This window comes from Alosa pseudoharengus, unplaced genomic scaffold, assembly GCF_046254945.1.
Source record: "Alosa pseudoharengus isolate Yale_2024_CS ecotype anadromous, Long Island Sound unplaced genomic scaffold, YU_APseudo_1.1 YU_APseudo_1.1_scf_4, whole genome shotgun sequence".
NCBI classification, from domain to species: Eukaryota; Metazoa; Chordata; class Actinopteri; order Clupeiformes; family Clupeidae; genus Alosa; species Alosa pseudoharengus.
In genome coordinates this window covers 12,610,951-12,636,919 of record NW_027468774.1, presented here as the reverse complement: position 1 = coordinate 12,636,919, position 25,969 = coordinate 12,610,951, and the positions used below count along the sequence as shown (strand labels likewise).

At 40.2% G+C, this 25,969-nt stretch overlaps 1 protein-coding gene and 1 long non-coding RNA gene across 2 annotated transcripts in view; one reads left to right on the top strand and one right to left on the bottom strand.

The window, feature by feature from the left end:
- Positions 1 to 25,969, top strand: part of kdm4ab (lysine (K)-specific demethylase 4A, genome duplicate b) — a 90,500-nt gene that overhangs the window by 5,582 nt on the left and 58,949 nt on the right. Inside the window, exon 2 of the mRNA XM_076264872.1 lies at positions 18,361 to 18,505. Within this exon, the coding sequence (XP_076120987.1) occupies positions 18,371 to 18,505 (135 nt within the window). The 5' untranslated portion in view covers positions 18,361 to 18,370. The remainder of the gene's footprint in view (positions 1 to 18,360; positions 18,506 to 25,969) is intronic.
- LOC143101810 (uncharacterized) lies at positions 7,342 to 8,112 on the bottom strand. Its single transcript, XR_012982526.1, has 3 exons — positions 7,957 to 8,112; positions 7,764 to 7,843; positions 7,342 to 7,605 (listed from the first exon to the last, which is right to left on the bottom strand). It is a non-coding gene; the product is annotated as an uncharacterized LOC143101810 (long non-coding RNA).

Below are 25,969 nucleotides of genomic sequence, written 5' to 3'. Positions count from 1 at the left end.
AGGCCTATAAACGGTAATTTCTGGCATTACTACTAGCATATGAATGCATTATTTATGTTGAAAGACGTGAAAGAAATGACACAGGATTGCACAAATTCATCATTTAAAATAAAACGTTTCACTTTCGCTATCATTACAAGAATAGGCTACAATATGGAACATGTTCCCTTTGAGTCTGATCGGCTCCAAACATGTATGGGATTTCCTTAGCCTGTGCTACACCTTTCCAATAAGTTTTGTGAAAAGTGTACCGGTAGCTTTTGCGATATTGTTGACAGCCCTACCTCACCGCAGTAGGGTGCAGTAAATGGAAGCTTTTGATAGCGCACGCCACTAACGAAAAACGGAAAATCACCAGGACAAACCACTCAGGGATGTAGGGTACTCTGGAACCATAGGTCACTAATTTGTGCATTAGTTACGTTTGATTACATTTCTGATGCGTGTTGGTTTCCTGTAGGCCTAGTATAGCGCTTTATTCTTTCTTTCTTTTTCTATGTACGTATATTGGGGGGGACATTTTGGTCATATTTGAATATTGGGGGGGACACGTCCCCCTCAATGTCTATGGTGACTACAGCCCTGTGCGGGCTAAATTGCTATTAAATCCGCTTACCATCGTGACCATGCTGCGCAAATTTGTTCAAAACTGCTGCATTAATTAAAGTTAACTCTGCTAAGGTCTCATCACAAGTACATTGAGGAGACTAAACTAAGTTAAGTTATGCAATCAAGCAGTATCTCAAAGCTAACATTAGAATACTGTTCGGGTGTCAAGTTTAGCATGCTTACTTACATCTGCTTGTCAATTTCTTTACTCATGTAGGGCTCATTTTATTGACTATTGAATGTTTGCAAAATCCCGATGTAAATGTAAAAGTGTTTTCCAAGACTCAAAAGTGCTTGTCCCAAGGAGAAATACGAACCGTTATTTGAACTAACTACGTTATGAATTGCATCCACACATCAGCAGCGTTTTAACTATGTTAATGTTAATTGCAAGGATTCCCTCACGAACGTCGTCTTAAAGTGACAGGCACTCAATTAGACCTATACACTACTGAACTGAACTGAATGCTACCTCTGACTAAGAATGCATTACTTTGCACTTATAGTCTTTTATTTTGGAATCTTAAGAGCAATAAACATAGCCTATATTCCAATGTTAAGGAATTCATGTTTTTTTCATTCAGATATGTAAATCAACATGTATAAGTTGCTATTAGTCAATTAATGGGGAGATAATCGATAATCGAATCGAAATCGAATCGGTCTGAAAAAATGAATCGTTAGATTAATCGATGCATCGAAAAAATAATCGCTAGATTAATCGTTTAAAAAATTATCGTTTATCCCAGCCCTACTCTTCACCCAAGTGTAACCTACCTTGCTCACTATCTTCAGCCATCACGACTTAGCTCCCACCAACACCTAAAACACCGCGCACCTAAACTGGTATCAACGGGCTTCTCGGGCAGCATGACAGCATCGGTTTGGTAAAATATGTTGACATTCAAAAATGTAGAAAATGTATCGAAAATTAAGTAGTCTTGGCGGTATGTCTATCGCAAGCATTGATATCGCGATAACGATAGATTTTAGATATATCGTGCAGCCCTAGCCTATAGCTGATCGCTGTTTTGCTACTAATTATCTTTCACGTAATGAATATGCACAGAAAGTGAAAGTAGGCCTACTATGCGCTCCGTGTCTGTAGCTGTCTGTTCATGTCCGCAATCGATTATAACGTTCCTCAAATGAAGAACACATCCGTGTTCTCTCGCGTTATAGGCTGTCATGCTTCTGTGTTTGCAAAATTCCTGACGGTTCCTGATCGCTAAACATTTGTCGATATCGTTTGATGCAGAAGCACCTGTAATTTGACTTCAGCGGTGACAAATCCTGCTGAGAGAGAGAGAGAGAGCAACGAGAGAGAGAAGCAGCAGCCCCAAAGTGGTCCTGCGCGCGCGCGTGTGTGTCTCTGCATGGGGTTCAATTGAAGTTAGAGTAGGACTTTTATTAGTATGCTCAATACTTAGTAATAATTTATGCGCAATACCCGCAATCCCGCGCTGAAATTTAGGCCCTGGTTAAATGCGCATCTTTTTTCTCTCGCTCTCTTTTTCTCTCAGCATGTTCTGCTGCCAGTTTGTGCCAATATATCGTCCAAAATGCTTGATTGCATTGCATTCTCCACATTTTTAGCTAAATTTTAATTTACCACATCACGTCTTGGATTTTGTGAAATAAATTTCTAAATATAAGCTGCTTGCTGCAGCTTCGGTCTGCACGTCCTTTTAAAACCGCATCTTTTTCTCTCTCAAGCATTTAATCTGCTGCCGGCTTGTCTCTCCACATCGTCCAAAATGCTTGATTGCATTCTCCACATTTTTAGCTAAATTTTCATGTACCACATCAGCATTTTTGTTCATTGAATCTTTTGTAAATTACTTTACAGTTACCGTCGGGCCTATAGGCCTATTGCCTGGCTTGCCTCAGCTTCGGTCACATCCTTTTAAAACCGCATCTTTTTCTCTCTCAAGCATTTAATCTGCTGCCGGCTTGTCTCTCCACATCGTCCAAAATGCTTGATTGCATTGCGTTCTCTTTTTCTCTATCGTGAGAGTTTAATCTGCTGCCAGCTTGTTACTCCACATCGCCCAAAATGCTTGATTGCATTCTCCACATTTTTAGCTACATTTCATGTATCATATCAGCATTTTTGTTCAGTGAATCTTTTGTAAATTGCTTTACAATTACCGTCAGGCCTAGGCCTGGCTTGCTTCAGTCACGTCTAAAACTGCATCTTTTTCTCTCTCGTGAGCATTTAATCTGCTGCCAGCTTGTGACTCCACATTGCCCAAAATGCTTGATTGCATTGTATTCTCCACATTTTAGATACATTTTGGTGTACCACATGGCATTTTCTTTCAGTGAATCTTTTACTTTGCAATTACCTTCCTGCCCTCCTCTTGGCTGCCTTCACTCCTTCGTCTTCATTAACATTAATCTTTTTGGCCTCAATAATCTAGTTACATAGTCTCTGTTTTTGGTTTTGGATTTTGTTAAATACATTTCTAAATAAATGCGACTTATAGTCCGGTGTGACTTATATATGTTTTTTTCTTGTTCATGACTCATTTTTTGACTGATGCGACTTATACTCAGGAGCGACTTATAGTCCGGAAAATACGATAATAGGCCCAAGATCGCAGTGTCATCTGAAAATTTAACGATGTAGTTGTGTGGGTGTTTACTCACACAATCATTTGTGTAGATGGTAAAGAGGACTGGGGAACTCACACACCCCTGGGGGGCCCCTGTGCTTATAGGCTTTAGTTGTGAGACTTCTTTATTGACTCTTACTGTACATACTGCATCCTATTTGTTAAGAATGAGTAGTACCATTTAATAATGAAGGGGCTAACACCCATATTCTTCAGAGTTTCTAGCAGTAAAAAGGGCTGTATTGTATTAAACGCTGAACTAAAATCGATAAAAAGAAGACGTGTATAGGCCTTTGTGTCCTCAAGATGCTTAAGGACCAGGTGGGTGATGCTGCTTCCGTGGCATTGGTAGGCAAACTGCCAGGGATCGAGTTTTTGGCCTACCTTAGTTTTTAAAAGACAAACCATATATTTCTCAAAACATTCATGACTATTGAAGTCAAAGCTATTTCCTGCAGGACAGGGCTTTTTAGGGACTAGGGTGATGGCTGTCTTTTTCCAGAGGGCTAGAACAGTATGGGAGTCTGAGAGGATTTTCAGAGACTGTACTCTACTGTACCACACGTACCCTATGTATTTTACACCATTTTATAGAACTAGTCTTAGTAAAATGATATGTATATTTCATTGGTGGGATATAATATAGTCTAGAAATATGTATTTTGTTTGTATTTTGTTTAGGGGGGTGGGGGCTGAAATAATTATTTAGAACAACACTACCTTTGACTGAACTCCCACTCATGGTAGGATCATATTGTGGTCTAAACCAGAGACGGAGTTGGGGTGGGTCTTTGCCTCTGATTGGCTGTGGTCCAGATATTCCACACTGCTCCGGACTGTTTGTGTTTGAAATTGCGACCTGAGAACCAGAGAGTCAGCAACGGATAAAAGGAATAAATACGAAAAAACGGCCAACGGAAAATTAAAAGAACATACCCATAGAGAGTTGTTTCATTAAGAAAAGTAGGCCTACTGTTCCGCCCAGTACAGTCATTCCCGGTCCATGCTCTGACAACAGCTCAGACACGGAATGTATGTGGAGAGCGATAAAAAGGTGACCTTGAAATTGTGGTGTTAAAGGTGACCCGATGAAAAATTTGGGTGCACCTAAATAAAAAAGTTAGGCGCACCAGTGTAACCAATGCAAACATTGAGTCTGGAGCCCTGCCTTATTGTTTTTGGAAAATCTGTGAACTTCTGTGAATCCTTATGCATGCTTCCTGCCAGGACTTTTATGGGCTTTTCTTAAATCATGGAAGTAACGTCGACGCAGCGGTATAGTAGCAGATAGGGCTGCAGCTATCGATTCTTTTTGTAATCGATTAATCTAGCACTTTATCGATCGATTAATCGGATATTTTTTTTTTTTTGCATTTTTAAACAACCAAAACACATAATGCATAACGAAAATGACATGGCTGTAAAATGATCAAGCAATTGGCACAGAGGTATTTATTCTAACTCCAACATTAGGCTACAAAACTAAGCCCATTTATTGCAATTTACCCATTTAGTGTTTTTAAGTGCCAGTGCCATCAATTAAATAATGTTCAAAATGCTCTCTGTAAAATTGCAGCCTCTTGTGCATGACTTAGCTGGGCGAACAAAGCTGTCCATACTATGTTGTGAAGTGCTGGGAGGGAGAAGAGGGAAAGCAATTTAATGTATTAATATGTAGCCTACAACAAGTTTCATGCTGTAATCTAGACCTGACATCAACATAAATATCTGTTTTATGTAGATTTCTACACCTGCAGCATTTACCATTAGGCTACTAACAAATAATTTTACCATTAGGCTACTAAAAAATACCTTACCATTAGGATACTAACAAATAATTTCTGGGGTGAGCCTATTTGCTATGGTAACCTAGCAACCTGTGTGTGTGTGTGTGTGTGTGCACGCATGCGGTGCGTGAGGAAAGATGAGGGTGCATGCATGTGTGTGAGGGGTTCTTTTTTAGGCATACTGTCTTGCAATTGGCTTTATGCACGGTAGGCTCTTTAGAACTTCCGCAACAATGTAGGCCAGTTCATTGATTTCCGGTGGAATGTTAGCAGCAGCCGTGGCGGCATCTTTGAATTTGTTTGTTTGTCAGGATAGTACATTTGTAAAGTAGAAAACGATCAGGACAGGACAGTAATTATATTTTATAGTAGTGAAGTATAGTAGTTTAGTATAGTTATAGTTTTTTCATAGCAGTAGGCCTAATAAAGTGAAGATGAGTCATATAAATTTCAGCGTCGTGAGGGGAGAACGACAGCTGAGCACAGCTGTGTCCCTCTGTGTCCGTCATCAGCGAAATTTAATTCGTCGTTAGCTTCCATACTTTCCCCTTCGACCATCAACAACAAACATGGATTGTGAAGATCAGAAGAGAAAAATTATCTCACCACACTCGTGTGCAGTCGACACTTTGTATCAGAGGACGTCGTCGAGCCGACTGCTGAAGGGGGCAGAAGAGGCTAAACCCAAGTGCTGTTCCTGTCTTGTTTCCCTGGAATAACTTTTCTCTCGGAAAAGTGAGACTAGGTGTAGGCTACAGGAGCGGATCCGAAACAGACAGGAGAGGATGGAGACCGACAAAGTTGCTGGCCCTCTTTGTGCCAGCGATCATGATTATTGTTCGAGGCCCCGGACCCTGCGTTTGTGGACTTGTTGGTCATGAGAACGCGTCTTCGGGATGAAGTTGCCCAGCTGAAGCAGCAGCTGGAGCAGATGTTACTCACGCAACGTTTCGGACACAGACATTCGTTTTTACACAAGGTATGTAAACCTAGCTTTTTTCGTAATGTAGGCTATAGGCTACTAGGCCTATTATAATACATGCTAAACTACAGTGTTACGTCTAATTCAAAAATGCATAACGTAGCATTTGTTTTCCTGTATGCACGTCCATTTGTCTAAGTTAGGCTACAGCTTTAATGAACATTAGACACAAAATTAAAGTTCAGACAAAGCGCTTAATTTGACAAGTTGGCCTAGGCCTAGCCCACATTAGGCTATGTAAAACTGAAATAACAGAATGGCTGTTGTTGATGAGTCACGACAGCATTTACACAGGAGTAGGCTAGGCCTATGCTAGTCTATAAATTGTATGATCATTCACAACGCTGCATGACAGCTCAATATGCAACAGTTAGTTAGACCTACAGCTAACAAGCAGAAGCATACAACTTATCTAACTGAATGGAAAAAGCTGTTCTCACGTCATTTATAAGACTACTGTTGTATACTATGTGAACAAATAAGGCCTAATGCAGACAATTGCAGGTTATATCCTACCTCTGGTTCACCTCTAACCATAAGCTTGTGAGCATGGTACAATAGTAGATTTAATAAAAGCTTCCTATTTTCACTAGTCCCACTTATGTTATTTACAGATTTTCATCTTATGACCACCTGATGCGGTTTTGGTAGGCCATCGAACCATCGCTGCAGTACATGGTTTGAGTGACCAGAACAAGAGCTGCAGATGGTGACTCAGCAAGGCAAAGTACAACCATGGTACAGACACAGTCTTTACAGCCAGTAGATTAACTGTTCCTCTTCCTGAACTACCTTGCCCTTGGACTGAATTCGTCGGTTTAAGGAGCACAAATTCTTTGACACAGTTATCCCCCTAAACATGTTTGGAAATATTAACCATCTGTATAGTTGCATGCCTCCTGTTAAATTACCAGAATGGTCCACTTGGAAAAGCCTGGTCTAAGTAGAGGAGTGGTACTGTGGAGGGCAGAGCATTCAAAGAATATTGTTGTTATTATTGTTGTTAATGTTGTTACTGTTTGTTATAATCGTTCCCATTGACTACTGTGTATAGAACAGTCAGTGGCCGTTTCATACATAATTTTGCTACAGTGAAATTAAAATAAAATGATACCACAGCCTTTCTTTAAGGCTCTCACAACACGTGTACTTCACTGTGGTCATTACAAGCAGCACTTACACAACACTATGTTTAGATACTAATGAATAATCTCAGAACACATGAACATAGGAAAATATAGAATTTAATAAATTGAAGGTGACATGTTCTATGGTCAACAATTTAAATACATTCCAGTCTGGAAAAAAATATGTCTGTCATTTAAGACAAAGTGACTGCGAAGAATACATGGGAGGTACATTTTGTATAGATTTGTAAAAATGGACACTAAAACCTAAAATCAATGCATGTGGATGTGTCTTCGGTGGAGTCCATGCTGGAAGATGGCAGGAGAGAACACTACCTTCTTAGACTTTTCCAAAGGCACTGTCTACTAATGGTACACCCCCTGCAATTCCCATGGTGGTTATTAGTGGAGCAGTTTCCCTGGGCATGGACATGTCTGGAAGGTCACAGGTCAGGTTATAGGCTGCTTTGCATAAGTTACTCCTGAAAACATACAACATAACTGATCAGTTAAACAGGTAGTAATGTTTTTATTATCAGAAATGAATGAATGCTTGTCAGGTTAAATTCTACACCTGTGTGTGTGTGGACAGAAACAGCAGACAGAATGTAGCAGAAATATTCAGTTTAACTCATGTTACCTGATTCCTTCAGCCACTCTTCTCTCCTTGGGCCGAGCTGACAACACTACCATCCCATTTGTTGGACCAGGCTTGAAACCCTGTGAGCAAATGTACAAGAACTAATTTATTAAGGATGCTGTAGCCTATGTGCAAACCTGTTAAGAGTTGATAGAAATATTTTAATTGTGGAAGTGTAGGAAACAAACATTACCTAGGTCCTGGGTTTTTGCCATTGCTGCTCAAACCCCGTGCAGCTGTGAGTAGGAGGTAATGTGAAGTCTGGTACAGCAATGCTGCAATGTGACTGCACAGCGTAAGCCCTGCCACACATGAGCACTGACATGCCAGCAATTCAACAGGCTTAGTCTTTGAGAACAATCTGTAAAATAAATGTTTACACATTAGTAAAATAACCAATGTGTTTTTGATGTTCAGGTATGTACAGTGTATGTTATATAACTAAAATACATGTATTAACCTACTTTAGTCACTGTGTTTAACCCTGCTGGCTGTGAGCAGGGGAACTAGGCTAACGGTACATCGTTAGGCTATCTAACGTAATATGTTGATACTGCAAACCATTAATTCCTAAAATAAATGTTTAACATTTTTACACAACCTGCTCTCATTTCCCTACACTTTTGTGTGGTCTCTCGCTTTTACTCATTGACCTGAAGCAGCTTGCCCTCACAGACACCTCACCTGACTTTCTTGTCAGAAACTGAGAAACAAAAACATTAACGTTATCAGCGAGCTTAGTCAGCTAGCGACATTACGTTAGCTTACACGAGCATAACGACATAGCTTTAATACATAATTTTTATGACTGCCATCCTGTTTATATCAAAGCTCACATACATTTCAGTCCCAATAGGTGATTCAACATGATTATATTGTTCGGTGTTATATTATAAACGTTAACATTATGACTAACGCTAGCTCTCGCAGAACATCAGCATTGACGTTAACGTTAGGTTAACGGTAACGTTGTACACTTACCTTTATAGTCAAGAATATAGCTGGTTATGTACAGCTTAAATCCGTTTAACTTTTTGCTTAATGTCGTGGTTGAGTAGGCCTTAATAAGACGGTGTACATCGTTGATGGTGACATGGGGTAAGTCTTGAAGGCAACGAATGTAGAAACTCATTGATTTGACGGCTCTGACTGACAGAAAGCACAGCTGACGACCGGAAATGAATGAACTGGCTTATCGTAACCAGGAAGGAACTGTGCATATAGGCTATTGAACGTGAATTAGTTTATTTACTTAAAAACATCAAAGCTAAGCAAGCTATCACGACATCGCTACAAATACAGTATGTGATTAAAATCAGCCAACATCAATGTAGGCTATAGGCTATGTAGATATATGATAGATAGGCTAGATACATTGATAAATAGCCTAGCCTACTTTATTGACGCTTGGTGAAACAGCATGGAGTGGATATTTAGGTTCAGATGCTTGTTCTTTTCCTTTTTGAGTATGTAATGATCCCAAAACTTTACTTGAAAACTTTAGACATTCTCTGCCATTTATGGATATCTTGACTCAGCTTATTTTTAGCTGACTTGACAGCTAAATTCAGAATGTATCACGATTCACGCACTAGTGGTGTGCTTCCTGAACAACGGTCCGTGTGGAACAATCAGATCCCTGCGCAGGAATTTAACGAGGCTTCGAGGCAGGGTTTTTGCCTCGAGTAATTTTTGTAATCGAGTTTTTTCGAGTAACTCGATGAATCGTTTCAGCCCTAGTAGCAGATAATCAGGCAAGTTTTATTTAAATAAACTCCTGGTGTATTTACAAACTTTCCCCCAGAACATTTTTAATTTGTTTGATGTGATTTCCTGTAATCTGGTGCATTTTGGGGATGGCCAATACTAAATTCAATCAGATTCATAGCCTACATCCTGATTTATTGATATTGAGGCAATGATTCCGTGCAAAGGCTTGGGCTTCAGGGCCCCCTGACCCCTTGGGCCCCTGGGCCTGGGCCCGGTAGGCCCGTGCAGTAATCTATCCCTGGCCTACTTTATTGTTATTTTTACCTTTAATTTTGTGCCTCTCTTTAGGGTTTTTCTACTAAATGCATAGTTCTATAGGCTACTTCAAAATGACTGATTCTGCACAGTTCTGGGTTTACATCTTCAGTCTCTACCGCCCCTCAAAACATCTTCCAGGGTCCGTTTCATCGTTATAGATCAGGGGTGTCACTAGGCCTAAACTGCACTGGGACGCAAGCCCCCCTAGGGGGGTCCGGGGGCATGCTCCCCCGTAAGAAAATTTTGTATATTTTAACGTTTAAATGCATCAATCTGGTGCACTTTAAAAGAAATTCAGAGGTTACACTTAATAATTACATAATATTATATAAAATTATTATAAAATATATGGATGGAAATATTTGTTCTGTAGCCTAAAGTATTTTGCGGTTCAGAGTTTTAACCATGCACACACAGAATAGTTATGATACTGCAATAAATTCACAACCACAAAGCATATTTTCAAAAATAGGTCAAAAATAGTGTAAATTTCAGCACTCCATGAAATTATGCAGCAGCCTGTAGCAAAACAACCTGTGTTGTTCAGCTAGTTAATCTAAGGCTTAAGATAGTCATATTGGTTATTGAGTTATATTGGTCATTGTAATGGGCATCTATACATGCTATATCTTCCTTTTTTTCAGGACAGTCTGGGCTACCCATATCTGGGAAAGTAGATGTGATAATATTTGTCTTAAATGCAATATGTCTTATGTCAGCCTTTATATCAAGAAAAAATAATTTGCGTCTCATGATTTTTTCCCTCATATTTTTGCATTCATGGCATTAGGAAGCATTATATTATATTAGTATATTATATTATATTAGGCTATATTATAGCATCTGGCAATATAACAAACATGATGGTTGGATACTCTGGCTAAGCAATTTACAGAAACGTTTCTACTGACATACTGTAGGCTAAATAGTTTAGATGAGAATACATTATAATTTTGACCCAAAGTTGGAGACCATGTAGAAATGTATTGCAATTTAAAAAAACGGATTACTCGGGAACCGCTTGTTGTAGCCTACAGATGTATGCGTTATATCCTCGTATTCGGCAAGGTCTGCTGTTTATTGTGATATACGGTTCGCCTTGTGTTGAGTGAATAGTTTGTGCAGAGATGTGTGCAGAATGCAAATATGACTAGGTCTACATTTCATTACAAGTTCAATGTTAAGTTTCTCGCGAACCATTTATCACAGCCACTTGGCGTTAATATCATTGGACAGCTTAGATTCCGCTCGTTCACGTGATATCTGTGTGACGAGTACACCGCGAGAAATTAAACCTGAACTTGAGATTTTACTGGGCCACGGAAGTTCAATATTAGGCTAGTCTTGATAATTATTCAGTCTCATATGCCATGTATTTGCCAGGAGATGAAAAATAATTCTAGTGGAATAATAATATTTGGTGCTGAAGGAGACTGAGCTGAGCTCCTGCAGGGTGTGTTGTGGACCTGAGGAGGCGGAGCTGCGCTCCGGTGCGCTCCGGCCCAATTTAACCTCTGATGGTAGGTGTGTGTTAACTCCCCGATACAAACAACTTTTATATACATTGCATTAGCCACTCCCAACAGGAAGTGAGATATTTAGGATTTTGTGCATTGTGACACATGATCAATTTCAACGCACTTCTTCTAGACTATTGATCCGATTCATGCCAAAGTTGATATACATGATGCCAAGATGCTGCTGATTGTAAATTGCAAAGCTTTTTTATATGTTGTAATATTATGAACAGTGTTTCCCACAGAATTGAATTGTATTTGTGGTGGTAGGTTTGCAGAATTAACTTGAATGCAACAGTTTTTAGTAAATTAGCGCAGCGTGGTTATGATGCTAACCAGATTTAAGCACAATTTAGTACAACCTGGAAAATCATTGTGTGGTGGTCAACGTTGATATTGTGGTGGGCCGCCACAAATAAGTCAATGTATGGGAAACACTGATGAAATGGCAAAACTATACCCCGCCACAATAAATGTGTCATAAATGAACCATGCATTGTTTGAAATGGTTTAAATTTCACAGGTTATTGAATTCCATGGTAATGATGATCTTCATATGTCCATAATGCATATTTGGCATAGCGTCACCAACTGGCAATAGAAAGAATGACTATCACACTGATGTCACATACTGTAATTAATTTGGACTCACTCCTCGTGGCAGGTTCATCCGATTCATGTCAAATGGGGTATACATGATGTCAAGATGTTGCAGACATGTTATATTGCAAAGATATTTTTAATAAATGCTGTCACAATTTCGGTTTTAAGTCGAAATTAGATCTAAATTAGGTCTTTTCCACCGACAGAAAACCAGCTCTGTTCGCGAGCCAACATTTTAACCGGTCGCCACATTTCGACCAAACAAAACACGGTTTGGAACGTGGCACTTTGGTTCGGAGCTTGAACCAGAAAATAGTTGGTTTTTCCTGCGAACCGGAGTGGGCGTGTCACTTTACCGTTCAGAGGGGAGAAGGCTAAAAGCATGAGTTTTCCGTCCATCAACTGTTGCCATGAGTAAACAAAACTAGTCAACTAGCATTACACTGTAGACATTGACTAGCATTTTAAACAGCTAATTTCTGCTGTTTTTTCGGGGCAACTGTTCATATCATTCTCCCGTTTATGCATCTCATTAACTTTTGTTTTGCATGCAACACCCATTGTTGATGACTCATCCATGGTTTGGTTCTAAACAGGAAATGTGGGTTGGTTCACTAGATGGCACCAAGGTTCAAAGAATTCTGAACGGAACCGGTTCAAGAACAGGTTCTCTGCCGGTCGAAAAACTCCTAATGACACCCCGATCTCGAACTTCAAATTCAAAAGTAGAATCAATGATGCGCCCACACTCCCAATGGTCATGTCCAGCATGCATGCCAAGGGGGGAAAAACACATACACACGGGTGTTGACGTGCGACATGTCAACATTAGCCTATCTCCCCAAACTTGAAGCTACAGCCACCCAAAAAAATACTTCAACCTAACTAGAACCCTTTCCTGTTTCCCTGAAATAACAAACTACCCAATTCCTGGTACAGGCCATAGTCATCTCACGACTTGATTACTGTAACACCAAATTGACACAGATGTAGCTGAGGGCATACTGAAATGATTTAGACAGGGCGTCCAAGCGACCTAGATGGCGGCCAAATCCAAAATGGCCGCCGCCTGAAAGGGATTCGGCTATATATAGCTTTTAAGCCAGATGAGATACAAATACAAACTTGATGTCTATTTTACCTTTTTTGACCTTGGGAAACCCATAGGAATACTTACTTTTATGATTGAGTATATCAATGAGCATCAAACCAGCTAATAGGCTAACTGATAAACACACCATGCCAATCTCTAGGTATGATGAAGGGTATGTGATGATGTGGGGCTATTTTAATTCCAAAGGCCAAGGGAACTTTATCAGGATGCATAGTATCCTGGATCCATGAAATAAGTGGCCTTTAAAAATAAAAAAAATCTGCCTGCCTCTATGGGAATTTAACATAGGGGTCAAATACTTGTACTTGTGCCCCTGTAATTTAAGGAAGAACATTTATTTATTTGCGATACATTTTTCATTCACTAAGAAAATTGGTGTCCTTAAAGGTTGGATTTTTACTCATTTTTTTAATTAAGGCATTAAGATCAATTTCTAACAGATGATTATATATTCCTACCCTGGAAATCCAGAGTTCTCGCAAGAGCACAATGGAATTGTCTCTGCAAGACACTCTGGCAATGAGCAATGATGCACGTTACTTTTTCCCCTTGCATCACGTGGAACCAATCAAATCGTATTTGATATAGGCGGGCCAGAGGCGAGCTAAATTGATGACGACAGCGCTGCAACGTTGGAAACATTGTTCGTAGTGTTATCCAATTGCGTCAAAGTCTGGAATCATTCAGAGTAAACATTGGTCTAGTGTTATCCAATTGCGTGCAGTGAGATTTTTAAATGCATGCTTGGTGCCGCCCCTCGAGTTGGGCCATTACATTGTTCGTGGCCAGACCCTTAATCTTTCTAGATTATCAGGGTCTGTATTTTCCAGGCTAGTATATTCCTCTTTTTAGTCAACTTTAGCATGGGTTCAAATACTTATTTTCCCCCTGTATCAACTATACATTTGTATCTCATCTGGTTCAAAATATGCAGCCAAATCCCTTTTCAGGTGGCGGATTTGGCTGCCATCTTGGTCTCAGAGATCACTAGCTCGGGCGCCCTGGCTAAATCATTTCAGTATGGCGTCAGCTGCATCCATGCCAAATTTGGTGCTTGTAGATAAATTGGCGCAAACAATGGGGTTTAACTGGATAGATAGATAGATAGATAGATACTTTATTGATCCCCAAGGGGAAATTCAAGGTCTCAGTAGCATACAGACATCACACACACACAACATTCACTAACGGCAGAAAAAGTAATAAAAGTAAATAATATAAAAAACACAACTAAGCAATAAGGACAGTAGAAGATAAAGAATACTAAAATACAAATTATACTAACTAACACTTAATCTAAGTCATTCTAGAAACAGTATCCACATAGTGGTGATTAATCAATCAGAGGCGCTTGCAATGACTGAGGCAGGGACTGAGCCTGTGATTCTCTGTGCATAGTTAAGATATGGTGAGGTGATCTAAGGTGCTCTGTGCGAATGAGTGTCATGGTGGTAGTGCAATGGTGATAGTGGTAGTGGTCATGGTGATAGTGCAAATGAGTAAGTCCAACAGTGCAGCAGTGCAGAAGTAAAGTAAGGTAAAATCTATATATCTATATATTTAACTATTTAAGAAAATGTATAAGTGTGGCCACAGTTCGGCTGTGGCATAGAGGGGGGGGGGGGTTATGCATATGTGCTAATGTGCTAATATAGCACGCAAACAGTGAGGCATAAAGACAGTGATACAAGTGGCTAGTGGACAGACAGTACCAAACATGGAGGGGGTGAAGAGGCAGACAGACTATGCAGAGAAGTCTATCTCTCCTCTTCCCTTAAGTGAGGCATTAAACAGTTCAATGGCCCTGGGGACAAATGACTTTCTCAGTCTGTCCGTTGTGCAAGGCAGTGACCGAAGTCTCCAGCTGATCAGGCTCTTCTGCTTAACAATGGTGCTGTGGAGTGGGTGACACTCATTGTCCAAGATGTTGATCAGTTTGTTCAGGGTCCTTTTGTCAGATAGTGAAGTGATGCACTCCAGTTCAGCTCCCACTACAGAGCCAGCTTTCCTTACCAGCCTGTCAATTCGCCCCGCATCCTTCTTCCTTGTGCTTCCTCCCCAACACACCACTGCATAGAAGAGGACACTGGCAACAACAGACTGGTAGAACATCCTGAGGAGCTTACTGCACACATTGAAGGACTGCAGCCTCCTCAGGAAGTACAGCCTGCTCTGCCCTTTCTTGTAGAGTGCATCAGTGTTGGCTGACCAGTCCAGTTTATTGTCCAGGTGGAGACCCAGATATTTGTAGGTGCTAACCACCTCCACATTGACCCCATCAATGTGGACTGGTAGCAGAGTGGGCTTAGACCTGCGGAAATCCACCACCATCTCCTTGGTCTTTGACGTGTTAAGTTGAAGATGATTGAGTTTGCACCATTGCACAAAGTCCTCCACCAGGCTCCTGTACTCCTCCTCCTGCCCGTTCCTGATACACCCGACAATTGCAGTATCGTCAGAAAACTTCTGCATGTGGCATGACTCGGTGTTGTAGCAGAAGTCAGATGTGTACAGGGTGAACAGGACTGGAGAGAGCACAGTTCCCTGTGGCGCTCCGGTGCTGCAGATCACAGTGTCAGAGAGACAGTCCTTCAGTCTGACGAACTGTGGTCGCTCGGTCAGGTAATCTGTAATCCAGGTTACCAGGTGAGCGTCCACACCCATCTGCAAGAGCTTGTCTCCCAATCTGAGGGGCTGGATGGTGTTAAAAGCACTTGAGAAATCAAAGAACATGATTCTCACAGCACTTTTCCCCTTGTCCAGGTGGGAATGTGTCCTGTGTAGAAGATAAGTGATGGCATCGTCCACGCCCACTTTCTCCTGGTATGCAAACTGTAGCGGGTCTAGTGCATTGGCGTACCTGGGGTCTGAGCATGCCTAAGACCAATCGCTCCATTGTCTTCATCACATGAGATGTAAGAGCGACAGGTCTGTAGTCATTAAGCTCACTAGGGTGTGGCTTCTTAGGGACAGGGGTAAGACATGATGTCTTCCACAGTGTTGGAACTTGTCCAAGGCGTAGGCTTAAGTTGAAGATGTGCTTCAGTGGCTCCCCCAGTTCAGCAGCACAGGCCTTGAGTAGCCTTGGACACAGTCTGTCAGGCCCCGCTGCTTTATTGCTGCGCAATTTCCTAATTGCGTGCAGAGGGAATTTAAAGGACAACCGATTATCCCGCCCATCGGACTGAGCACTGCCAATGATGAGTGCCCAGACCCTACATTTTAATGTGGGTGTGGCTAGTCAGGCTACCCCAGCATACCACTGCATAGAAGAGGACGCTGGCAGTCTATAGTCAAAACTGCTTTTTTGGACAGCGGCCATATTGGAATTGGAGGATTAAGTGGTCCAGATATACTGGGTCATAAATATAAACATTCCTATGTGTTTCCCATGATCAATTAAGTTGAAAAAGACATCAAGTTTGTATTTGTACCTTATGTGGTTCATAAGTTATAGAACCCTTTTCGGGTAGCGGCCATATTGGATTTGACCACCATCTTGGCCCTGAGGGTCGCTGGCTCCGGCGCCCTAGCTAAATCATTTCAGTATAACTTGAGCTACATCTGTGCCAAATTTGGCGCTTTTAGAAGAATTTGCGCAAAATGACCTATTTATGTGCTTAAAGGGGTGGTTCAGGATTTTGGACATAAGACCTCATTTCCAAGTAAGCAAGTGTGATATTTATCAGTGGAGACCGTTTTCAACACGTTTCATCCAGTCCTTCTAATTGCAGAGTTCGCAGGTGCTAGGCTAGCGCAAGTCAACGGTATGTGCTAGCCTGCCACTAAAAACAGTCTTACCCACTCCACAGTACACCCGAGGCAAATAAATTATAACGCCAGACTATCGATGTAAATGTCTGTATTGATACTGTTATTTCTAACGTTATTCTATCCTTGCATTTCAACGATCGCATTACATTTTGAGGGACTAGTTTCTTACCACGACGGAATTATACTTGCTCCGGTTAGTAGTACTGCGCCGAAAAGTAAACAGTAAAGCGCACTCCAGTGGGGATACTTAGTAGTAGCCTTGGTAATATCAGTCCGCTGCTGAGATGCAAAATGACTACTACCAACTTCAGGGACCAAAGTATAACTATTGCAACGCGATGCGAGGGTAGTTGTATTTCTTACACTATTCTATCAACACAGACATTTACATCGATTGTCTGGAATTTGCCTCGGGTGTACTTTGGAGTGGGTAAGACTGTCTTTAGTGGCAGGCTAGCACATACCGTTGACTTGCGCTAGCCTAGCACCTGCGAACTCTGCAATTACAAGGACTGGATGAAACGTGTTGAAAACGGTCTCCACTGATAAATATCACACTTGCTTACTTGGAAATGAGGTCTTATGTCCAAAATCCTGAACCACCCCTTTAAGGCCCCCCACTATTATGGATGACCTCATTAATGAGTGCCATTACTTTTGACATCAGATCCTGCTTATTTTTGCTGCCCATCAGCAGCTGGATAAAGTTTACAGACATTGGACATGGCCTATGCTATACACACACACATATGCCAGATCATTTATGGACATTGGACATAGCCTATGCCAGATCATTTTTCAGTAATCGATTTTTATAAAAATAAATCAATTTGAATAAAAAACCTTTGATTTTCGATTTTTTGCCCAGCCCTAATGTTACCTCCCGACCGTTACACTCCTCAGATGAATGACGTCTGGCTCTGGCACCCATATGCTCAGGGCAATCCAAACTTTACCCATCTGTTGTTCCCCGTTGGTGGATCGCACTACCAGTTCCTACCATAGCAGGAGCATCCCTCTCTACCTTCAGAAACCTCCTGAAGACCCAGCTCTTCAGAGAGTATCTCCTCTTGTAGCACTACCTACAACTAGACTAGCTAATTCTAACACTTACCACCTGACTAAAACTGACTCTTGACTGTATGGAAGTAGCACTTACTGCTGCACTAACTTGTCCTTATTGCACTCTACCTTGATTGTTTCCCTTGTTGGAAGTTGCTTTGGGTTAAAAAGTGTCTGTACTACATTCTTTGTTACATTATTGGGTTCTACAAGGCTTGGACTTCCAATTTTAATGCTACTACCCTGATATTTGAACACCTTCAGCAAGTAGTAGTAGTAAGTAGTTAGTAGTAGTAGTAAGTAGTAGTAGTAGTAGTAGTAGTAGTAGTAGTAGTAGTAGTAGTAGTAGTACCACCACCACCCCCCTGCCCAAATATTTCTTGCCAGTTCAACTCTAGGATCAGCTTCTCTAGAACCTTTAAGCCATGACTATTCCCCAATGATGTTAAACATGTTATTCTTGCATCACGTTACAAGCGTTTTCACATCTGTTTTGCAGGTCTTTTGTCATGATGGCCACAGAGTCTAGTTGTGGGTCTAGAGGCATTATGACCTTCTATCCTAGCAAAGAAGAATTTGGAAACTTCAGTCAGTACATCGCCTACATGGAGTCACAAGGAGCACACAGAGCTGGGTTGGCCAAAGTAAGTGTCAGTTGTGTCCCCTGTGTATGCCTTGGATCACCTATCTTGTTCAAATTTAGTTAACATTAACTCATGACATTTGATTTCTGTGCTTTTGTACAACCTTGTATGCCCTTACAAGATAATTAGCCTTTGGTATAAGGGCCCTTTATTTTCTGTACGACTGCTTAGATTTTAGAGTTTAGAAAAGGTTTGACTGTTTAAACACAACCCGTAAACTCAACAGTCCAGCCTCCCTTTCGAGAGAGCTTAGTTTCCCATTCCCATTCAAGTTTCCCATTCATTTCTCCAATCACCGTCTGGACAAATCCGTATAAAGAGTTTTAGACCATGCCTTAGGCCAGTGTTTCTTAACTGGTGGGTCGGGACTCAAAAGTGGGTCGCAGAACCGTTCTGGGTGGGTCGCGGAGCTTGTGGTTTAAAAAAAAAAAAAAAAACGCTATTAGATCTAATGTCTGACCTTTATTTTGATAAACATTATTTGTATGCCAGTCGTTGCTATAAATATGGCAAAATAACCCTGAATATTTGAAGTATGAATTTACTTTTGTTGAGGGACACAAACCCCAGTGTGTGGTGTGCAGTGAATTGCTGGCACATGAGAGAAACTAAAACGCCACATGGAAACAAAGACAAACCTGTCGAGTAGCCTACTTCGAAAGGCAACACAGGAGTTTTGGACTTCGCAAAAGTGCCTAACATCAGCATGTTCCAAACAAGTACAGGCACTTTGAGCGGCCTACGCTACCTCGTAGTTCACCGCATCAGTTGGCTTAAAGGATAATTCCGGTATTTAGCACTTTAGCCTTAGGTATTTAGGTAGGCTAACCAGCTAGGACGTGACTCATCATAACGCATCATTTCGAAATAAAGGCGAAGGTACAAGACTGTGTACATATTTTAAATTCCAAGTGAAGGAACTACCATCCCATGAGCCTTTTCAAACTTGCACATTTCGAACATTCGCAGCCTAACAATAGTTTAACATGCTTATATTTTAATCTCACACAAGAAGATTACTGACTTCCTACGGTTTTCATTGAGTAAATTCAACTTTCAAGATGAGATTTCCTCGGATGGCCACACATTAGTTCTGACAGCCTCGACAGGCGCGGGAACAGTGACATTTCCAAGGCAACGGCGATCTCTACCAATGAAAGGCTCTGCTTTTACCAGCTTTTACACGTTAGGATGTTGGGTAGTGTAGTACTTTTCTGTTAAATCGCAAATAAAACATTTTTTTCTCAAAACAAGGTTGATGCCCCATTAACTTTTGGCCTTAACATGAGCATGTACAATCGCTTAGTCATGTCATAGCTGGTTTAAGGTCTACCATGGACGGTTATGATTTTATGGCTTATACTCCAGTTGTCAATGAAGAAATTGTATTGAATTCTTACTTCCGGAATCAGCAGTGGGCGGTACTGTTGCGGTCTATGTGGTAGGACTCCCATATTTGTAACCACTTTAACTTTTTAATAATCATCAGATATTAGTACTTTTTATTTTATGTAAAGTTCCGTTTCCTATGAGAGAATGAGGTTTCATTGTTTGTGTACACATAGTTTACTAAAAAGAAAGGTATTGGACAACTCACTCCTTGACTGGCATGATGGCGGTGAGGAGAAAATCCAAGTGAGTTGTTCAAAACCTTTCTTTTAGTGAACGCTGTGTACACGAACAATGTTCTCAATGCTCGAGTTCATGTGTAGAGACATTGATGATTCTAAGATCAAAGTTTTATGTTGTGTCGAGCCTTCTTAGTGTTTTAAAAATAGCGATTTTGACGCGATCATGTATCAAAAAATAGTTCCCATTCAAAACTCCATTTGACCCAAAAACGACAACACGGACAAGCTTGAAACGTAATTATGCTTTTAAACAAAAGTTTGACTCATGTACATTCACAAAAACACCCTAGGGTGTATTTTGGCGAGAGTTACGCTTTCAGAGAGAAGTTTATGCTTTGTCGTGCTAGGAGTCCAGAACTAGTGTCAGTTTTGATGTGTGACTGCTCCCGTAGTTCTAAACGAGGCAGCGCTTGAGAGGTTGATTGCTATATAACTCCTAACCACTAGATGGGAGATTTTCTTACACAGGGGGGCTTTAAGTTTAAATGAACCGTCACGCTGCATCCAAGCTGTAAAATGCAGTCGTTCAGAACATAGAAACATTGTAGCATATGACGGAGGTGGATTATAGCTGGTTGGATGACATGTAGGCTAAGTAAAATAGCGATGTTTCAAAGCTAAGGTTCATCAGAATGCCTGCTTGACAATGGGAGAGATGGAACTAATGACTGGCCTTTGGCCATAGCAAACATCAATTTAAAACTAGTAACGGCAGTTTGTCCTGCAAGTTGAGAAATTAGTTGACATGTGGCGGAAAGAAGTAGTTCTACAAACAAGACACTTTTAGAGATTTAAATGTTTACATTATAACAGGACATGAACACAACGCAAATGGCAACGCAATGCAAGTGGCTTCGCGTCGGGCCGTTTTACCATCTAGAACGTGTATTTACTTTGTATAGTCGAACGGCGTGTCCTCCATTATCCCTTACATGTATGTCGCCTCTGCTACAGTGAAAAACACTTAAAGTGTATATGTCAGGTTAAAAAACATTTTTGACAAATGAAGGGACATGAAGCAAGATAGTAGTGAGTAGTGATTTTTCTTGAAAAATCAACTTTAAATACAATAGAACAATATTTAGGGTACAACTGGGACGAATGAAACATTCCAGTTTTCTCAGAGTGCAACGATGATAGACAGTCATCATTTGGACAAAACATAGAGCATATTAACCTCCGTTGCTCAGCCAAATGCCTTCCTGTTACGTCCTGGTATCACGGAGTTACAGGCGATAAACGATTTTTGATGGTCACAAGTTTACTTCATTAGCGGTTTATTTTTTTTGATTATTAAAGAGTGTTTTCATTTAAAGGTTTGACTTCATGCTTATTCAGTAGAGCATTTAGTGCTCTCCCCAATCCCAGACGTTCACATTGCATGTTTGTTTGTAATGGATGCAAAACAGCCTATAATGCTAGATGTCTATGGCGGGACGATTGAAACACCTGTTTCATTTGTCCCGACCAGGCAGTAAACCCCATTTATTCAATGGACACATATCTGTGTTTATACTATATTGTATGCAGGTGAGACATGGAAAAGCAGTTTTAGAAAGATGCAAATATATTTGGGGCTATCAGGTAGGGGGTCGAGTTTTGCCATGTTAACCTATGGAGATGGACGGCCTGTCGGTCATGAAGGGCACTTATTTGGATGTGTGGTGGCTTTAACCACGCAAAAACGGAGTGAAATAACATTTTGTACTATAGAAACATTATATAATTCGAAACATGCATTATTCTAGCTATATTAATGGCATAGTGCATGCTATTTCCATAACCGCGAGCTAAGCGCTTTACCATGACGTCAATGAGTTGTTAACAGACATGAACCAAGACATATAGCCCAGCAGCAATCTATCTAAAATAACACATACTTGAAGTACCATTCATGATATGTTGTCAAATATTGAAATTAAGGGAAGTTTACATAATTTAAGCTGTATGTTTAATTCGTCCCCCATGCTGTTTCGTTCGTCCCAGCCAGGAGGGACGAATGAAACAAAACGCACGTTCGACTTCTCCTTAAATAACTCTTGAACGGTTTTGTTCAGAGCTGTAAATGCAACTGTATTTGACAGAGGATAGATGTAGGTTGCTAGAGACAAAATATTAACTTTCAGTGTTTTTCGATGTTTTTGTAAATTACATTTAATTAAGAAGTGTTTCATTCGTCCCGGTTCTCCCCTACAGTTATTTTTATAACTGAATTTATGAACATTCCAGACAGACACAGTGATGACCTCATAAGAGGGAGTCCAGCAAAGTTGAGCATAGGGGAGAATGGGTTTTAACTGCATTTTCTTTTACACTGATAAGGCCAAAAATGTCCTCTATGACATACCAGTGGTTTGTCATAGCCAGTCAGGCTCATGCTTATGAACCACTGGTGTGTCATAGAGGACATTTTTGGCCTCATCAGTGTAAAAGAAAATGCAGTTAAAACCTATTCTCCCCTATGCTCAACTTTGCTGGACTCCCTCTTATGAGGTCATCACTGTGTCTGGAATGTTCATAAATTCAGTTATAAAAATAACTGTAAATATTGTTCTATTGTATTGTATCACTACTCACTACTATCTTGCTTCATGTCCCTTCATTTGTCAAAAATGTTTTTTAACCTGACATATGCACTTTAAACTCTAAGCTATTACATCACAATGCTAGGGACATGAAAATATGGGCTCACAAACATGCTTGCTGCAGCAACTGGCGCAGAGATGGGGACTCGAGTCTGAGACTCGGACTCGAGACGCACTTCATTTACACAAACAGTGACTTCAGACTTGACTTGAAACTTCACCTCAAAAAGACTTCAGACTTGACTCGGACTCGAGTTTCGAAACTCGTGAACAACCTGTATTTCATGCAATAATTGCTTTTTTAAATCTAAATGTATTCATGTATTTCTATTTTATTTTATTGGTGCATATTGACCCTTTCAAGAGTTCCATTATCAGCATCATAGTTGGCCCCACAAGACCTCCGTTTTAACATTCCATATGTTATCTTAATGCAGAGTAAGTAGATTGGGGCCCAAATGGAACGTTCAAGCATTGTTTTTGTTTTTATTGTTGAAAAGGTCTATACATGTACATTGGAGAAACGTATGGTGAGCTGCATGTCCCCTTTGCCATAATGTGCAACGTAATACATGCGCTATGTGTACGCACTCAGGTCAAAAAATGCATTGACCATGGTGACAAGTCCTCTCAGAATTGTTTTATCATCAGGCTACTTTTGCTTACAATAACTTCGTGCACAGTGGAAATAAGTGAACAGCTACATGCAAGGTGACACCAGGATAAATGATGCCGGTTCAATAACTTCAAATTTCATCAGGCATCTCAAAACCCACCCAGATAAGTCAGTCACTTGCTTAATGTGAAAGTGACGTTAAACTTAGCATATATTGTCACACGTGACAAGCTAATCATCGCAAAGTGTTATGCTAATGCTGGAAACAGGCAGATTGCATATTTATTCATTGACAAATAAGGCTTTTAAAAATGTGTTTTCAAAATAATCTTTAAAAATGGACAGAATGCATTTATTTTAAAGTTGGAAGACTGTGTTTGAACATGTCTTAATGGCTGTGCAACATTTACAGGGGTTTTAATACATTTTTAGACTGTGTTTGCAATTTCACCACCCAAAAAAGGTCAGGTTGCACAACCAAAAGTAAAAAAAAAAAAAAACACACTTTTTTTTTTTTTTTTTGTCGAATCGTGACTTTAAAATCGAAAATTAAATCGACACCCCTATAAATCACTAGAAATACTTGACTATCTGAGCAGTTGAATGTTTTTTTTACACTCTCTGTTATTGTTTACATAAAACAAGTTCTGTATGCTTGTTAAAAATAGTGAATTCTGGGCCGATGTCGATACCGATTTAAAAAATTTCACTTTGGCCGATAACTATATTGATCCTGATATTTTTATTGACGTTTTATTTGATACACCTTTGCTGGCAAATAAGTATTCAAAATACATTTAATTTTTTTTTAACAAGAACATTAGAAGAGAGAGCAGGGCTTAAACTTCATTTTTCAAAATGGGGGGAATTCCCCCCTTAGGTTAGCCTGGGTGTTCCCATGCTGCCTTGCACGCGATTTGATTCACGCTGCTAAGGCAGCCTGGAGACCATGGAGCAAATTTTCGCCTGAGATAGGGGACCAATCACAGAACAAGGGGGAAAGCAAGACGATGATGAGCTATGCACAGACGCATTTGATAGACATCCGTGGCACCCAATAAACGGATCTGGGCATTTTTTTCAAATACGAGAAAATTAACGTTTGGTTCCCAGACCACGTCTCATTGAGAAGTGGTGGCGCTAGCCAGGCTACCCTTAGGTTTTTCATGTAGGGGGGATTTACACAATTTGGGGAGGGGGGGGGGGGGGGTCATCAGTAATATTGAATATACTGTAGTGTGATCATTCACACCAGTGGCCATCCTAGATTCTGCTTGACTCTCTCCACACACACACACACAAACACACACAGAAAATGATGGCTTGTGTCATATGCTTCTTTTTCATATACTTTGAAATTCAAGTGTATTTAGTTAATAATGTATAGTATTTTATAATCTGCATAATTACTAGAAGCTAAACATATTTAGCAATTTGAATACTTCATATTGATTTTTAAACTTTTATACTTAGGCATATCTTTAATGTGATGTGTAGGTCTAATTGAGTGCACATTGGTGATGTGTAAGTGTAATTGAGTGCCTGTCACTTCAAAAAATACGTGAGAGTAATTAGCCTTCAGTCTCAAGGTTTTAGGCTAGTGAATAAAAGTTGTGCATAGTGCATAAGGATATGTGGATGCAATTCATTATGTTTTCTATGTCATTAGATAAAATAAGTGTTCAAAAAACTAACAAGTCGAAGAAAATCTTTCTGGGATCATAAAAGAGATAAGTGTCTTGCAATGTTCATTAATGATTTTAGTGAGCACTGACAGACGTGACCTGAGCTAGCGGGATAGTTAGCAAGGAACTCTCTCCAGATGTAAAAGTTTGTCATGGTTGCGCAGCCTATTTGCGTAAGCGCAAAGTGGTTCTGTGTGTGCATAGACTGTTCTATACAGTCTATGTGTGTGTGTGTGTCTGCGTGAGGCTATGTTCAATTCAACTCGGTAGTTGATCCATCTGGTCAATAGCCCCGCATTCACGACACTTCATGATTAGATTAACGTCATCAGACAGGCTGCAACGTGTATGCGAATTTCTCGCATTATGATGGCTAAATTATGATAGCTAAAGTTGCAGGACTTGAACAAATTAGGGCAATACCCTCAATCCCGCAGTAAAATTTAGGCCCTGGAGAGAGAAGAAAATAACTTTAATCTAGCATATCCCTCTGCTACACCCTTATGGAAAGTTTTTAGATCTGCACTCTAGAATAGGTTGGTTTGAACCACTAATATCGGCCGTTTCGCAGATGGCTGATGGCAGCAAAAAAGCGATATATTGGTGCATCACTATTAAGAACTGAAATGTGTATTTTTGCATTCATTTATTTGTTATTTATTTTCATGTGAGCTAAATTTGCACATTTTAAATCCAGAAATGCTTTGTGGCACTGTGCACTTTGCAAGGCAGGTTCATCTGGTCAGTTTTTGAAACAGACACCATAATGTATTGAATAAATACAAATAGGCTACTGTTTTTTTTTTTTGTCTTTTCAGTAATATGTTTTCCACTTCTGTTACGCATACATCATGATATGTTGTAGATCAAATTGTCTTGCAATGAAGAGAGTATTTCAGAATTCACTAGTCCTATGTAATTATTCTTGCTAAATGCTGCAAAATGTA